Source organism: Salmo salar, chromosome ssa18 (assembly GCF_905237065.1).
Source record: "Salmo salar chromosome ssa18, Ssal_v3.1, whole genome shotgun sequence".
NCBI classification, from domain to species: domain Eukaryota; kingdom Metazoa; phylum Chordata; class Actinopteri; order Salmoniformes; family Salmonidae; genus Salmo; species Salmo salar.
This window is the reverse complement of record NC_059459.1, coordinates 63,247,934-63,265,443: the sequence shown is the minus strand read 5'-3', so window position 1 is coordinate 63,265,443 and position 17,510 is coordinate 63,247,934. Positions and strand designations below refer to the sequence as shown.

Sequence of the window (17,510 nt, the reverse complement as noted above, 5' to 3'; positions counted from 1 at the left end):
TTCCACATAGAATTCTACTAGCTGGATTTACAGCAGCAAAGAAAACTATTGTGCAGTTACGGTGTAATTCGGGGCTGGCTCTGGAAATTGACTATATGTTTTCCAGAATATTGTTCATTTGGAATGCACAACAGCAAAAACAATAGGGCGATGCCGTCCACAGTGCAGGCATGGGCAGGGATATCCTCCGCCCTAAGAGACCAATTGCTTGGCTGACTTACCTCTCTTTTCTTCCCCTTTTTTGTTTCTTTTTGACTATCTCTACTATTTGAGAAGTTTGCTACTGGCTGTTGGTGGGAGATGGGTGGGAGGCTTGGCCAAACGTGTACATTCAATTGTATTTTACTTCTGTGATTTTTCATAGGCTGGAGCTGCATGTACAGTATAACTACAAGTATTTTTTCATCAAGGCCATATTCTTTTGTTATCCTCGAATTGGCTTAGTGTTTATTCTTTGAGGTGGGGAAAACATCATGCGTTACTAGATGCTGTCAGCTGACTAGTCCCCAATGTTTTGGAATGCTTCTATTTAGGGCCTGGCTTTAATGCTCGCGCAGGGGGTTTCTCTCCACAGTCTCTCTTCCTACCCCACAGTGATGGGTACTCCATGTATAACATTGTGTGGGCCTCCCACACAATGGCGCAGCGGTCTAAGGCACTGTATCGCAGTGCTAGAGGCGTCACTACAGACCCGGGTTCGATCCCAGGCTGTGTCGTAGCCGGCCCGTGACAGGGAGACCCATGAGGCAGCACACAATTGGCCCAGCATTGTTAGGGGAGGGTTTGGTCGGCTGGCATGTCCTTGTCCCATCACGCTCTAGCGACTCCTTGTGGCGGGCCGGGTGCATGCTCGCTGACTCTTGTCGCCAGTTGTACAGCGTTTCCTCTGATACATTGGTTCAACTGGCTTCCAGGCTAAGCGAGCAGTGTGTCAAGAAGCAGTGTGGCTTGACAGGGTCGTGTTTCGGAGGATGCGTGGCTCTCGACCTTCGCCTCTCCCAAGTCCGTACGGGAGTTGCAGTGATGGGACAAGAATCTAACTACCAATTGAATATCACACAATTGGGGAGAAAAAGGAGTTAAAAAAAACATTGTGTGTTTGGAATCGCCCCTGTGTTATGTCTGTTCTGTTCTGTCAATGTAATTTTATTTTTGTAGAAATTTATATTTGTTATTGTTGTGTGAACTCAAACTAATTACACAAAAAAAGTAAGAACATTGAGGGAATTTTCTGTTCACCCTGATACAAATATTGTATTCAGTGTGAATTACGGTTGAGATATGAGCAACAAAAGTCTAAGCTTCAGGGGGCTCGAATTGAACCATTCCCCTATTTGTTTAAAATGCAATTTTGGACTGACACAGTGGTAAATATGAAAATAAAAGCTTCAACAATTGAAGTTAGTATTTTGATAGGTCAAGGCAGAGTGCAGTATTAACAATACTTACTGGAATTGCTGCTCCTGACGTTGTTTTCTGTGTCATTCCTCATCGCTCCAAAAGCAGGGAAATTCATGGTGGTCTTTGTGGAGTTGGAGTTTGGTGTTTTACCACAAAGTAGGATGTTCAGACTGCCAAATGTGTCTGCTCTGAAATCCAGCATATCAGCGGCCTTTAACAACATTGAGTTCTGCAACTTGTTCATCTGTATTGGTGGGGGTGTCATTGAAAGAAGATGCACAACTACATTTCAGAACATGACGGAATAGTACTTCACTTATTGACTTCAAGACAACAAATTGATATGATACAACCCAATATCATGCAATTTCTCAATAGACTTGTCTTCAAATTCCCATTATTGTTATTGAGTACAATGAGTCATACAAGCCCAGGTCACTGGGCGACACAGGTGTTCTCAACAAACTAATACTGAATGTTATTGGATTTCCATGTAGGCCCACTGTCCTGTCAGATGGTAAATAACTACCACACCAACCTCATCAAGCACGGGTAAGGCATCCTCTGTAGTTTTCCTCACTAATCCAAAGGTCTCGGACGGAGTCAAATCCAAAGCTGAAGGTAGCTAAATGAGGGAATAAGAAGTTGATTCAGCAAACATTGTTGATTTATATTCAATATATAATGTGCATTTGTTTGTAACAGGCTCAGTGTTTTAAAGGTTAAATGATGTATTTTACAACTTAATGTTAGATGGTTCCTCAATCTGAATTGCACTGTTGCCCTTATCACTCCCGTTGATTTTTAGCTATCGTTGGTTAAAGTTCGCTCATGTTCGTAGTGGCTATTTAAAGAAAACCAAACCATGGATTACAGTTTATTTTTGCCCATAGACTACTTTCACGTTGAGAAACCTTCTAAGATTATGTTGTAAAATACTGTACTTCCCCCTTCAAGCGAACACCTCAGATGTTACCTCAAAAACCTCAGGTGTTTGCAACAAAACTGGCCGACAGAGAGTAGTTCTGCATTTCCTTTTTCAGGTGCATGTCATTCAGTTGAAAGTAATGGTTGCTTGAGGATATACAGCACTATATAAAGTGCAGTTACTGTAACAATGGAAAAACAGCCTAGACACAGCATTTTTTTCCAACAGTGCCCTCCTTCAAAAGCATTGGGTGCATGAGGCCCGTGGTTTAGTCTAAGCAATGTCAAAACCAATATCTTCCCCAACAATGTTTATTGTGGATGTATTTTTATAAAATGTCAGGAATATGATTCAGAGCCATACCACATATCTGATGTTTAGAACACACCGGCCCAAGGCAGCCCAGCCGCTGCACGTTTCCTTTGAAACACTATCCTTTCCATGTGTCAGGAGTATGCTAACATGAGTCCCCATTGACCGTCACTGAGAAAAACAATATAGCTCAAATCCATAGAGAGAGAGTGCTAAAGAGAGAAAATGAATCCTAAATCCCCCAGTTGTATTTATGAAAAGTATAAAGCCACAGAGCATTTACAAATTCAAGGAGGTGTCACTCGAATCCCCGTTTATCCGGCAGCCCTTATTGAGTTCTCAGTACATTCATTTTGGTTAAATTTTACCGTCGGCAGCAATACACAAGGAAGCCGAGACGTGCTGATTGGAAAAGCATGGGCATCTCACTTAGGAAATTTGGGATGAAACAGCTTGAAATCACAGCTAAGTAGTCAATGGGCAGAAAGTGAGGTCTTGGGCTGTATCGTATTAATGGCTTGATAAGTAGACCCATGGCACAAGGCAATCTCTCAGAGCCATTCGGTAAACTCTATGATGTTTCACTCTTTTTTTTTCTCCGCATGATCTGTCATTTCTCAGCTGTGTTTCCAAGGGAGGCTAGAGCATGGAATGGTGTTACAAAAATAGAACATTCATTTCATTGTGGACTCAGAAACCACAAAGGTTACCAAGACAGTGACCTTACTAGATGTAATGGGAACTGTAATGGATACTGTAACTTCAGAAGGAATGCCCCCAAAACAACCTCCTCAGATTTGTTGTTTCAGAGTTCATAACATCCAAGCACCCTACTTTGTCACTGAAAATGAGTCGGGGACAAAAACGAATGTTACTTTGACCTTAAGTAATAGCTCTGTAATTTACTGTACTTTCACAACACAGTATGACTGGTTACTACAATACATATACCATGTGATATCTTAAGATGTTTCAGAATGTGTAGTTGATTCTGTTGATGCTATTGACGTCATACGGTGCATTCGGAAAGTATTTAGACCCCTTGACGTTTTACACATTTTGATAAGTGACAGCCTTATTCTAAAATGGATTAAATAAAACAAATCCTCATCAATCTACACACAGTACCACATAATGACAAAGCAAAAACTGGTTTTTAGAAATTTGTGTAAATTTATGACAAAAAATAAACTGAAATATCACATTTACATAAGTATTCAGACCCTTTACTCAGTACTTTGTTGAAGCACCTTTGGCAGTGATTACAGCCTCGAGTCTTCTTGAGTATGATGCTACAAGCTTGGCACACCTGTTTTTGGGGAGTTTCTCCCATTCTTCTCTGCAGATCCTCTCAAGCTCTGTCAGGTTGGATGGGAGCGTCGCTGCACAGCTATTTTCAGGTCTCTCCAGAGATCAATTGGGTTCAAGTCTGGGCTCTGGCTGGCCACTCAAGGACATTCGTAAACTTGTCCCGAAGCCACTCCTGTGTTGTCTTGGCCGTGTGCTTAGGGTTGTTGTCCTATTGGAAGGTGAACCTTCGCCTCAGTCTGAACACTCTGGAGCAGGTTTTTATCAAGGGTCTTTCTGTACTTTGCTCCATTCATCTTTCCCTCGATACTGACTAGTCTCCAAGTCCCTGCCATTTTAAAACATCCCAACAGCATGATGCTGGCACCATCATCATGGAGAGTCTTCATACCCAGGAAGACTCGAGGCCGTAATCGCAAAATTGTTGCTTTGTCTTTATGGGATATTATGTGTAGATTGATGAGGAAAAGAAACAATTTAATCAATTTTAGAATAAGGTTTTAACGTAACAAAATATGTAAAAAGTCAAGGGGTCTGAATACTTTCCGAATGCACTGTGTATTGCACTGCTTCCACCAGCCATCAGTATTATCAGGACTTTGTGTTCTTATGTATTCCTGTGTGTCTGTATTGTCCCTGTAGCTATGTGCCCAATGCTGGTGACAAATCCAATTTCCCCTCTGGGGATAAATTACTTGTATTCAATTAAATTCTTCTATGTTTATAACATACTACCAACCACATTGTTTTCCCGGAAATATCCACGTTGCAAAAGTAATATTTCTAAGCTACTGTAATGTGCACCTGGACTCTTGTAAGACAAGATAGCACCAGTTACTTTCTGTACAATGCTCCCTATAACCTCACTATATTGTGCTCTGCGTTCCCTTAAAAATATCTATTAAGTCTCAACACAACTAAATCACCCACTACCACTCAATGCTGTCTTGATAAACCCAGACTAAATTTTTTTATTTCTAAAGTCCCTTTCTTTATGTATTTTTTATCACCACTTTTCTTCAACCCCAAGCTCTCAGTGTGTGAAAGGGTATTTTTTTCAGCCTCCATTTTGCTCAGGGGGGCCAGATGACTTTTTTTGTTGCCATATCTTGTCTGGCATTTTCTTCGATGACTGAAAATGCCTCCAAGCTTAAGTTGTTCAAATGGCTTTTTTTTCCCCTCCATGAACTTCTTGCCTCATCACTTATTCATTGCTTTTGCTGTCCCATACATTTTCTCTCAAAGATAAACTGGGAAGGGAAGTGCACTCTTTTGTCGCCTCTACAGGAAGTAAGGTTTCAATGATATCCAGCAAATATCAATGCTAAATAAATCTAATTGTTTCTACTTTACAATGGTTAGTGGAGACCAAGAGAGGAGGAGCATAGAGAACAAACTTCAATTAAAGAGGTTGTACAGACATTTTGCCTCTGGTGCTCTTGAGCCAAAAGGGGTCCCCTAAATGGACAGATATTGGCCAGAGATGACCTAATTTGACTAAAAGGTATATAACTCACGCCCATGAACAAAAGCATATTGTTAGCCAAAAACTAAGGATTGTGTGGTTTCTTGCGTTAAGTGACTGAACATCCATAAAGCATCTTTAATGAAGCGCAAAGCTCAGCTTCTCAGGCTTAGGAAAAATATCTCTCACCTTGGGTTTTAATCAAACATACTTTGTCCCCACAGTCACCCAGACCATTATATCATCATGCCAACATAATATATAAGTTTCTAATTTTCTCAGAAAGTCATTTTCATCTCAAGTTAAAGCGTAATGTTAGATAGCTAGCTAACGTTAGCTGGCTGGCTCGCTAGAACATTACGTCTATGATCTGTGTAGTAATATCTCAGAAAGTAATTTGCATTTCTAGTTATAGCCTAATGTTAGCTAGTTAACTAACATTGAACCTAGTTGGCTAGCTTTAGCTAGCTATGACAATCTGTTTGTATTGCTAGTACTCTATGGATTGGGATTATGGTTCATTGTTTAGCTAGCTACAGTGGGGCAAAAAAAGTATTTAGTCAGCCACCAATTGTGCAAGTTCTCCCACTTAAAAAGATGAGAGGCCTGTAATTTTCATCATAGGTACACTTCAACTATGACAGACAAAATGAGAAAAACAATTCCAGAAAATCACATTGTAGGATTTTTTTATGAATTTATTTGCAAATTATGGTGGAAAATAAGTATTTGGTGAATAACAAAAGTTTATCTCAATTTTATATACCCTTTGTTGGCAATGACACAGGTCAAATGTTTTCTGTAAGTCTTCACAAGGTTTTCACACACTGCTGCTGGTATTTTGGCCCATTCCTCCATGCAGATCTCCTCTAGAGCAGTGATGTTTTGGGGCTGTCGCTGGGCAACACGGACTTTCAACTCCCTCCAAAGATTTTCTATGGGGTTGAGATCTGGAGACTGGCTAGGCCACTTCAGGACCTTTAAATGTTTCTTACGAAGCCACTCCTTCGTTGCCCGGGCGGTGTGTTTGGGATCATTGTCATGCTGAAAGACCCAGCCACGTTTCATCTTCAATGGCCTTGCTGATAGGAGGTTTTCACTAAAAATCTCACGATACCTGGCCCCATTCATTCTTTCCTTTACACGGATCAGTCGTCCTGGTCCCTTTGCAGAAAAACAGCCCCAAAGCATGATGTTTCCACCCCCATGCTTCACAGTAGGTATGGTGTTCTTTGGATGCAACTCAGCATTCTTTGTCCTCCAAACACGACGAGTTGAGTTTTTACCAAAAAGTTATATTTTGGTTTCATCTGACCATATGACATTCTCCCAATCCTCTTCTAAATCATCCAAATGCTCTCTAGCAAACTTCAGACAGGCCTGGACATGTACTGGCTTAAGCAGGGGGACACGTCTGTCACTGCAGGATTTGAGTCCCTGGCGGCGTAGTGTGTTACTGATGGTAGGCTTTGTTACTTTGGTCCCAGCTCTCTGCAGGTCATTCACTAGGTCCCCCCGTGTGCTTCTGGGATTTTTGCTCACCGTTCTTGTGATCATTTTGACCCCACGGGGTGAGATCTTGCGTGGAGCCCCAGATCGAGGGAGATTATCAGTGGTCTTGTATGTCTTCCATTTCCTAATAATTGCTCCCACAGTTGATTTCTTCAAACCAAGCTGCTTACCTATTGCAGATTCAGTCTTCCCAGCCTGGTGCAGGTCTACAATTTTGTTTCTGGTGTCCTTTGACAGCTCTTTGGTCTTGGCCATAGTGGAGTTTGGAGTGTGACTGTTTGAGGTTGTGGACAGGTGTCTTTTATACTGATAACAACTTCAAATAGGTGCCATTAATACAGGTAACGAGTGGAGGACAGAGGAGCCTCTTAAAGAAGAAGTTACAGGTCTGTGAGAGCCAGAAATCTTGCTTGTTTGTAGGTGACCAAATACTTATTTTCCACCATAATTTGCAAATAAATTCATTAAAAATCTGTCATTTTGTCTGTCATAGTTGACGTGAACCTATGATGAAAATTACAGGCCTCTCTCATCTTTTTAAGTGGGAGAACTTGCACAATTGGTGGCTGACTAAATACTTTTTTGCCCCACTGTACATGTCTAAACAAAAGACTCCAAGTTAAAGTGTACTGTTAGCTAGCTAATGTTAGCTGGCTGGCTCATTAGCTAATATTCTTGAGACACTAACATATTTCAAAGGTGCAATAAACAAAGCAGGTTAAAATGGTGAGTGGCTTTGACAGTTTTGACCTCAGGGCGCTCTGTTTGGTGCAAGATTGAAAAAGTGAACTCATGCATTGGTGTCAATGAGATACAAGACACAAGATTCAGTAAGGAAAGTACTCTGGAGAGTATAATCTAGAATATAAACCCAAATGGTTGCCAACTCCACACACTCATGGCAAAATCTATAGATGTATAGTGCAGTCAGGTCCATCAAAAGAGTGAAATAAGAGTGAAATAAATAATACACATACTGAGTTATAAAGTATGCACATTATTTGTTTTACTATTATATTATTTTAAATGAATACAATTAAAACCAAATAGATTTTGTTAAACAAGTTAATATTTTTTCTCTCAAAAAGATAGGGGTCAAAATTATTGGCAACACTCTTTTCAATACCTGTTAATATCTCACCTTACGAGGATAATGGCACTAAGCATTTTTTGTAAAATGTTTTATGAGATTGAAGAACACGTTGGGTTCTTAGACCATTCCTCCATACATAATCTTTCCAGATCCTTGATATCTTTCGTCTGCGCTTATGGGATGCCCTCTTCCATTGAAAACCATTAGGTTCAAGTCCAGAGACCGATATGGCCATTCCAAATGTTGTTCTTTGTGGATTTTGATGTGCTTGGGGTTATTGTCTTGCTATAATATCCACTTGCGGCCAAGTTTTAGCCTCCTGGCAGAGCCGACCAGGATTTAGGTTAAAATGTCCTGGTACTGGGCAAAATACTGGCCCCAGGACCAGCGGAAACAAAATAACCAAATAACATTAAAGATCCACCACCATATTTTACATTAGGTATGGGGTTTTTTTCTGCATTTGATTCCTCTTTTCGATGCCAAACCCACCACTTGTGTTCATGTCATCTGACCATACAGTACTAATCGCCAATACCGTTTAGAGAGCTCTAGGCGTTTACATTTGTTGGATGACATGAAAATAAAAAAAATGCTATTTGGCAGTAGCTAACATCGATTTCAAACAACTAAGAGCCACAGAGAGAAAAGTTCAATTAAGAAGCAAGTAAAATACGTAATTACATCTTTATGTCACAATGAAGTAAACAGTACAATCAAGTGACATTTCCATAATTGAGTGGTAGACCTAATTCGATTTGACTTACATTGGTGAGCATCTTCCTTGTATCCAGGTTTTGTAGGAAAACTTCTCCGGTTTGTCTCAACTGCTGTGCTGTGAGGGAGCAGCTGACTTTCTGAAAGGCCTCCTTGTCAGAGGCGCTGCTGAATTCCACATATCTATCAAGAGCTGTTCCATTGCAAAGGGTGATCCTCAGATCGTCTTGCCTTGAAATGCCTATCATCTGGTGAAAGGATAGGATGAGCATCAGAAGTGGTAGAAGTAAAATAGAAACCTATCTGATTCCGTTTTCTACCTGGAGTTTGATTTGTGTACTTTACACACACAAGCACACACACCAAGCACCCTTGTCAGTGAGGAGTGTATAGCCTGGCACAAATAATGATATTTTTCCTACTCCTCTGACGTCAGTTGGAACATGGCAAGGTATCGATGTGGAACATCTGAAGGGGCCACTCACAGATCACGCTTATCGCTACAACAGCTGCATTTCACCTGAACACAAACGTGCCAGGTAGAGCAGTGTTTTTCAATCAATTCCTGGGGTACCCCCAATGTGTGACATTTGTGGTTTAGCTCAGCGCTAACACATCTGATTTCATTATTCAAGAGCTTGGGGATTGGTTGATTAGTTGAACCAAGTGTGTTAATGCTGGGCTATAACAAAGTGTGTACCCCTAAGAAAAAATTGAGAAACATTGACTTCTTACAGTAAATTCTCTGCAAAGTCATACAGTATGTCTCTCCTGAATCGATTAGAACTGTCAAGAAATGATGTCCTTGCGATGCATTATTTTCAATCATATGGGTAGGTAGCCTAGAGGTTGAAGAGGCAGACCTGAAGCCAGAAGGTTGTGTCTTATGTGAGAGAGGGGGTTGACAGAAGAGCAGAAGATTCATTTTGGATTGAAGATTTGCGTTGTGTTTGTTAAAGATGCACTATGCAGAAATCCCTCCGCCATTTCCTGGTTGCTAAAATTCTAATAGTTCACCTAATTTCAGTTTATTGTACCATCTAAACAGTTGTGAAATATCTTTTCCATAACCGCAAATATTGTATTTTCTGTTGTTTGAAGATGGTGTACAAAACCGAAAGACACAAAAACAACCTTAAGAACAGGAAGCATAGAAATAGTGCACATAGAACATATCTACGATTTCTTAGACTTGCTTTCAATGAGAATAACAGATCTATAATGCATATTTCTATGTGAATTTGTTCAGGTCACCCAAAACATTACATCTTGTTTCCAGACCACTCTGCAGTACTATGCTGTGAAAAAAATATTTTGTGGTAATTATGCTGACTCACCTCATTCAGGCGAATATTTGAGGTAATCAGACTGTTGGCTACCATCGATGGCATGGACAGGTTTTCCCTCAGATATGTGGTGAACATTTCATTGTCATTCAGGATACTTCTCAGAGGAATGGGCTGACCTTAAACATGAAGAGCGAGAACAAGTAATGTGCTTCCACTCGGTCAGAATTAGAATGGATCTGGAATGAAAACTATTTTTGAGGGAGCTGTTTCAGTTTGTTTTGATAGACGGCATGTAAAACAGTATACTCCATAGACGTGGCGAACATCAAAGATGGGTTTGGAAAATGTGATGTTCCTTACTCATTTGATATTGACAGCATCCAACTGATATATTTAAGTGTAGCATTCCCCAAACTGCTTTGCCATGCTTTTTTTGTTTAACATCCACTTTGGGAGGCATTTGGTCGTAATCAGTTGAAATTGTATTGTATTCCACAGGTGAATGTTGCAATAAAATGTGGATAAGAGCGAGGGAGGGTCGACAGTGGAATTGTTTTAGTGGGAGCTGGCACATCGTTGCTAAACATGCATCAGTCAGTTAAACAGTCATTTTGTACTGATTAGATGCCCACTGATAGTCTTGGTCGAAATGACAACATCAAAACCAATCGACTGTTTAATGTAATCCTCCCCGCTTAGACTGGTGAGAATGTCTGGGTGCAGATCACAAGCCAAAGACAGCCCATTACCACTTCACTCCACAATGTTTATCTCTTAGGCTACATGGTTCGTGAGTATTCTCAAGAAATCTGCTCTTGAAACAAACTCATGAATACAATATTGTAGAATATGCAGAGAACATTTTGACTTAAGCCACATACATGGCATTGTAATATGGTAGAACATAAATGATAGTATGTACCTATGACATTTAATTCATGTTTATAGGAATTCAAGGTAGAGATACTTATCCTGTCATTATACTCTTACTAAAACTACTACTACCTCTGTCATTATCATTTTCAACACCATCAATAAGGTAGGACAACATGACTCTTGTACAGGTCGAAACAAAAACATGCTCTGGGCTCTGTCTGAACTTGGTTACCGGGCGAGATTGGAGTCCCCACCCCAACACTTTTAAACATCTCCGGTGAGAAGCACAACACAATCACCTTTGCCATTTATATCCCTTTGATATCCCTCTGCCTCTCCCTTGTGCTATATGACCTTTCGCCATGTCGCCTCAGACAGCGTATCCCATTAATTAAGCCGTGCCTTAGATCTCTGATGGATTTAATCTTGTATATTACAAGCCTGTGACCCCAAAATGCAAATAAGGTTTTGGGTGCGATGTTTGTGTGAGCCTCAAACAATGGCTGGGCCCACTTTTGCCTATTTGCAAATTAGGTGCCTTGTGAAAATCTGAATATCATCAGGCTAAATGAGCCTAATGCAAAGTAGCAACTTATGAAGATAAACGATCTGCCACTCCACACGGCAAATTAGATCATAAATAATCAGTTGTCATTGTTTTTCGAGTGATCTCAGAGAATAACAAATCCTCCAAACTGTCACCCTCATGAATGGGCTACTCTAGTTGATAGAGGACTGTGGTCAAATCTATGGCAAAGTGATTGTCAGTCTGGTAAAGTATTATACTGTTCCAATTACTGCTGAGCCATTAGTCAGTGGCTGTAAAAGCTTTATTATTCATGAGATATTCAAGGTTTGGCTTAGAACTTAGTTCATTAATATGGTCCTCAGTGTATTGAACAGTGAGTACAGGATCAGTTTGGTTGGTGTGCTAAAGTAGATCATCAATGCATCAATGCTCATGATTTTCTAGGGCTCTAAAAAAAACAGTTTGAACAATTTGAAAACGGTTCAAATACTGTACCTTTTTTATGGTTAGATGTCTGTAGAATCAAAACCCACTGGTCCACATCATCAGAAAGCGTCTGGATCTTGGTTATGATGGATCTGTTCGCCAGAAGTGACTGTAACTCGATCAACATCCCAGCAATTCTGGTTGGACAGAGGAAGAATTTAGAAAGTCTTAGACAATGCATGGCTAAATGAAAGATAGCTAATAGGCCAACTTCAAATGTGATGTAACTCACTTTCTAAAGGGACATCAATGGCTAACTGACTACCAAAACCTGCCATTATCAAGGTGAAATAATGTAACTCAAACTAGGATCATTTACAGTACATTTGGAAATTGTCACTGTAGGTAAATGGCTTGAAAAAGGTTGCCCTTCTACATACATGGAATTGTTGAAGTTGTTGACTTGTCCCGGTGCTTCTCCTGGCGTGGAATGGTTTACACATGGGTTGTCTATGTTACACATCATGCCTTGAAGCCAAGGCAGCACCCCGGCGGAAGGCATGGCTTTATTTGGATAATGACCTTGAACCCAAAAAATTATTTACTTTTTTTTCTTCTTCCATACATGAGCACCTAACAGTCCTCATCCTCCACCATCTTTCTGCAGCTTTCTGCAGTGTCCTCAGATGATGGCTTCAATTAGGGAATTGCTTGGTGTGCGTGTTCATGTTCTGTGTCAGCTGACTTGTTTGTTAGTGTCAGCTGACTCGGCGGCCATCTTGCGTACTCCCTCAGCCACTTTAATAGAGTTTTGACTAGATGGTATACAGCTATGGTCAGAAGGGACTTTCGTAGCCGGTTAGGAGAATGAACGTAACAGGTTAAGAGAAGGGTTAGGCTCATCTAAAATGCACAAATTATCCCAGACGCAACTCAAACACGCATATTTTGATGTCACTTTAACATAAGCTACACTTGGACATAAGCCCGTCTAGCCATTACCCTTGGATTTGACATGTCAGGTGAACTTTTTAGGACACCCTTCTACACATGACCAATTGTCCCTACTTCCTACTCATACTTCATGTCAGAGGGAGTAGGGGTGTCCGAAAATGTACATTATACTAATGAGAGTTTGTAGGAAGAGTGATACTGAACAGTGTGTTATAGTCCTAGGTATGACATTTGCTGGGCCACGGTGACATTGCTACTTTTATCAGGTGACAAAGTTACAGCAGAAATTGGAGAAAGGAAGGGACACGCTGCATTTCACGATTAGAAACACTATGATTGTAGTGCAATAGATTTCATTTTGGGGGAATTGATATAGTGTCACATTTGGCATATGATTTGTGAGCCTATAGTTTATTTGTGAAGCATCTATTTAAATTGTAAATACTTTATACATGCATTATAAAGCCTTAATAAGTTGCAGTTTGCGTAAACTGGGACCATTCTACTTACATTCGCCCTGGTAAATGGGTTGGGTGGTTGATCTCACCCAGACCAGGATGAAGAACAGAAAGAGAGGCCACAACAACTCCACCACCAGACGCACCTGAATTGAAGATGAAGTAGACAGATTACCTCATGTTAAATCATATTATATCATATTACAGGATATTACCTCATGAATCCCATTCTAGTCTCTGTGTTTGTGTTGCTAATGCCTGTGTTCTAGCCCTAAATGATAGGGGTCGACACTTGTTGCTGAAGTGGAGTTGGTGTCACATTGTTTGTCGTCACAATAAAATACTTTGTATATTCAAATCGGCATGCCAAATGCATAGATTTCTGCAAACAAATGCCATATAATCTAATATGATTAACATGCCATGACATTTACTGTCCACAATAAAAAAAATCTCAATCTCGTACCAGTATTTTTTTGAAACCGTGGTTAAACATAACTATAGCAAATGATCAAATGCTTAAATACATTCGCAGAATGGCTGATAATTTTCTTGCCTTTGTACATCAATTGCATATTTTAGACCCACTTTTGCAAAACCGTAAATACAATTGTCATCAATGAATACAACATTCACTGTAAAGTGTTCTGTTCACAGAATATCAACAGGTAGTTTTCATCAGAAGAGGAAAGGTTGCAAATGTGTTCTCTATTTCCAGTAAGTACTACTACACAAAATTGTATATGGCTTTAACAGTAGAACACCAGGTACAATATAGGGAAAAATCTGAAGAGATGCTGAGAAAATAAAGTGGAGTTACTTCTAAGTTATCATCTCCAACATTGTGACTTTTCATTATACAGCTTTGCTTTTTTGTGGATTGCGGCCTATACATTCATATCAGTTGTGGTTCCTCCACTGTATTCACCGTTCCTTATTTCTACTGGGGAGTGCGTTTCTGCTTGCCGTCGGAATGTCCAAGCCTATGTACAGTTTTGAATACATGGACTTGGATTGTGATGACACTAATGAATGACAGTGGAAAGAAGGAAAGAAATTCCACAAATTAACTTTTAACAAGGCACACCTGTTAATTGAAATGCATTCCAGATGACTGACTCATGAAGCTGGTTGAGAGCATGCCAAGAGTGTGCAAAGCTGTCATCAAGGCAAAGGGTGGCTACTTTGAAGAATCTCAAATATGAGTAGGTGTGTCCAAACTTTTGACTGGTACTGTACATAAGAGAGTAATTTTGCATAATTCTGCACCTTTTGATAGTCGTATTTCAAATTTTGATCATCATGATTTAGAGACTTCAAAGAAAACAATTTGATAACTAGGATTTTTTAAATGATAGAATAACTTTGTTTTGTCAGATTTGACTCAAGATCAAATCAATTCAAATCATATTTTATTGGTCACGTACACATATTTAGCAGACATTATTGCGGGTGTAGCGAAATGGTTATGTTCCTAGCTCCAACAGGGCAGTAGTACATAACAATTCACAACACTACACAAAAATCTAAAAGTAAAGGAATGGAATTTAGAGATACATAAATATTAGGACAAGCAATGTCGGAGTGGCATTGACTAAAATACTGTAGAATAAACCAGTATGTAAACATTATTACAGTGACTAGAGTTCCATTATTAAAGTGACCGGAGATTCCATGTCTATGCATATAGGGCAGCAGCCTCTAAGGTGCCGGGTTGAGTAACCGGGTGGTAGCCGGTCTGTGTGGGTGGACCATTTCAGGTTGTCAGTGATGTGTACGCCGAGGAACTTGATGCGTTCCACCTTCTCCACTGTGGTCCCGTCAATGTGGATAGGGGCGTACTCCCTCTGCTGTTTCCTGAAGTCCATGATCAGCTCATTCAGTCATGGGTGAACAGGGAGTACAGGAGGGGGCTGAGCCCTCACCCTTGTAGGTCCACTGTGTTGAGCATCAGTGAAGTGGAGGTGTTGTTTCCTGCCTTCACCACCTGAGCTTAATGATGAGTTTGGAGGGTACTAGGGTGTTGAAGGCTGAGCTATAGTCAATGAACAGCATTCTTATTTAGGTATTGAAGTTGGTCTAAAGTGTCAGGTAAGGTGGAGGTGATATGATCCTTAACTAGCCTCTCAAAGCATAATGACAGAAGTGAGTGCTACGGGGCGATAGTCATTTATTTCAGTTATCTTTGCTTTCTTGGGTACAGGAACAATGGTAGACATCTTGAAGCAAGTGGGGAGAGCAGACTGGGATAGGGAGAGATGGAATATGTCCATAAAAACACTCCAGCCAGCTGGTCTGTGCATGCTGAGGACGTGGCTAGGGATGCTGTCTGTTCTGGTAGCCTTGTGAGGGTTAACACGGAGAACGAGAGCCCACAGTCCTTGGGAGCGGACCGCATCAGTGGCACTGTGTTATTCTTAAAGCGGGCGAAGGTGTGTAGCTGGTCTGGGAGCAAGACGCCGGTGTTCGGGAGCAAGACATCAGTGTTCATGACGAGGCTAGTTTTCCCTTTGTAGTCCGTGATTGTCTGTAGACCCTGCCACATACGTCTCGTGTCTGCGCCACTGAACTGCGATTCCACTTTGTCTCTGTACTGACGTTTTGCCTGTTTGTGTTAACCTTTTTGCAGGCAGTCGTGTTCCTTTGCGGAATGTATTAGTAATTGGGACGGTATAGTATCGTTTTGACGAATGTATTTACGTTTTGAGAAGGCAACTTCATTTTGAAAATGCATTTCCTGTTTTGCAGAAGGCCACAGAGTTACGTGTCTTGAGAACACCATTTTGAAAATCAACAGCATTGATTTAACAAAGCTTTCACGCAATTGAGAAAAACTGTAAAGGTCCTGATGATTCCAGGGAATTTGAAACAAAAACTATAGCAACCCATCTATGATTACCAAAAATGCAGCTCTCTCACGGAGCCGTCAGATGTTTCAGTAAATTGCATCACCTCTGCAAATTCACCTGTTATGTACAAATGTGCTTTTTTCAAATCATTGGGTATGGTTCAGTGACGTGAATGAGAGTTCACTGGAGCGTGTGTGTGTGTGTGTGTGTGTGTATGCCTATCGGCGCCTGTGTGTGTGTGTGTGTCAAAGCATAGTCATTGCAGTCAGGTCGGTCGGCTTTTACATCCCTATACCTCTGAGGATGAGACTGCAAGCTCCACTGAATCCTCCACTCCTCCGCCCGGCCAAAGCTAACTCACCTCATCTCCTCATACGCTGTCTGCATCCCAAATGGCACCATATTCCCTATTTTGGGCTGCCCAATAAGGCTCTGATCAAAAGTAGTGCACTATATAGGGGAATAGGCGGTCATTTGGGACACAGGCACTGTCCATCCTGCTATAAATGGAACCTAAACCTGAGTGTCTGGACCCATAGGTCCCTTCCCTTCGTTAATATGTCCACTTCACCACCCGCCCGTATCCCTTCTTACCACATCAAAGATCTCAGCCTTTTATTCCAAATAACCCCGGGGAATGAAGAATGGAGAGAAAAAACGATGGACCAAATGGAGGCTTGATGTGTTCTCTTTTAGTTTTTCTCTTAGTCTATCTCTTCATTTGCCCTTTGCAGAGATGGCTAGGAACACTGTGAGTACAATTTCACCGTGGCATGGGAGATGGGAGGCTTTTCACCCCTCCTAGCTAATCAAAATTTCAATGGGACTCTTGCCCTATGCTATCTCACTTAAATGCATCAACTTGCCACACACTCCTAAAAAAAGGGTTCCAAAAGGGTTCTTTGGCTGCCCCCATAGGATAACCCTTTTTGGTTCCAGGGATAACCCTTTTTGGTTCCATGTAGAACCCTTTTGGGTTCCATGTAGATATTCTTTGGAAAGGGTCCTCATGGAACCCAAAAGGGTTCTACTTTGAACCAAAACGGTTCTACCTGGAACCAAAAAAGGGTTTTAAGATTCTAGATAACTCCTTTTTTTTCCTAAGAGTAGTCGGCGAACTTGCTAATGTTGAACCAACTCCTATATGCAGCCTGGAAATACTTCTGCCATGGCAACTTGTGTAGCTAAGGGGCAAGGTAGGTGTACCTGCGTTCCCCTCTTGACTAGAGTTCACTTTGAGAGGGAAATTCAGAACAACAGTCAAAGTGCTCGAACAGCGTGAGCTGTCTACAGGCTTCGCAGGGAGCCAACTAGGGAGAAAGATATTACGATGCTACATCTCGCCTCAACTCTTCACCTCCCTCCCTCATTTAGGCTTTTACGCGTCCCTCGG

At 41.0% G+C, this 17,510-nt stretch overlaps 1 protein-coding gene across 2 annotated transcripts in view; it reads right to left on the bottom strand.

The window, feature by feature from the left end:
* Window positions 1-17,510, bottom strand: part of LOC106577627 (phospholipid-transporting ATPase ABCA1) — a 230,701-nt gene that overhangs the window by 191,174 nt on the left and 22,017 nt on the right. For both annotated transcript variants that reach the window (XM_014155904.2, XM_014155905.2), the window contains exons 3-9: window positions 13,321-13,414; window positions 12,297-12,438; window positions 11,926-12,053; window positions 10,074-10,201; window positions 8,787-8,984; window positions 1,940-2,026; window positions 1,450-1,645 (exon numbers count right to left, since the gene is read on the bottom strand). In XM_014155904.2, the coding sequence (XP_014011379.2) occupies window positions 1,450-1,645; window positions 1,940-2,026; window positions 8,787-8,984; window positions 10,074-10,201; window positions 11,926-12,053; window positions 12,297-12,438; window positions 13,321-13,414 (973 nt within the window). The remainder of the gene's footprint in view (window positions 1-1,449; window positions 1,646-1,939; window positions 2,027-8,786; window positions 8,985-10,073; window positions 10,202-11,925; window positions 12,054-12,296; window positions 12,439-13,320; window positions 13,415-17,510) is intronic.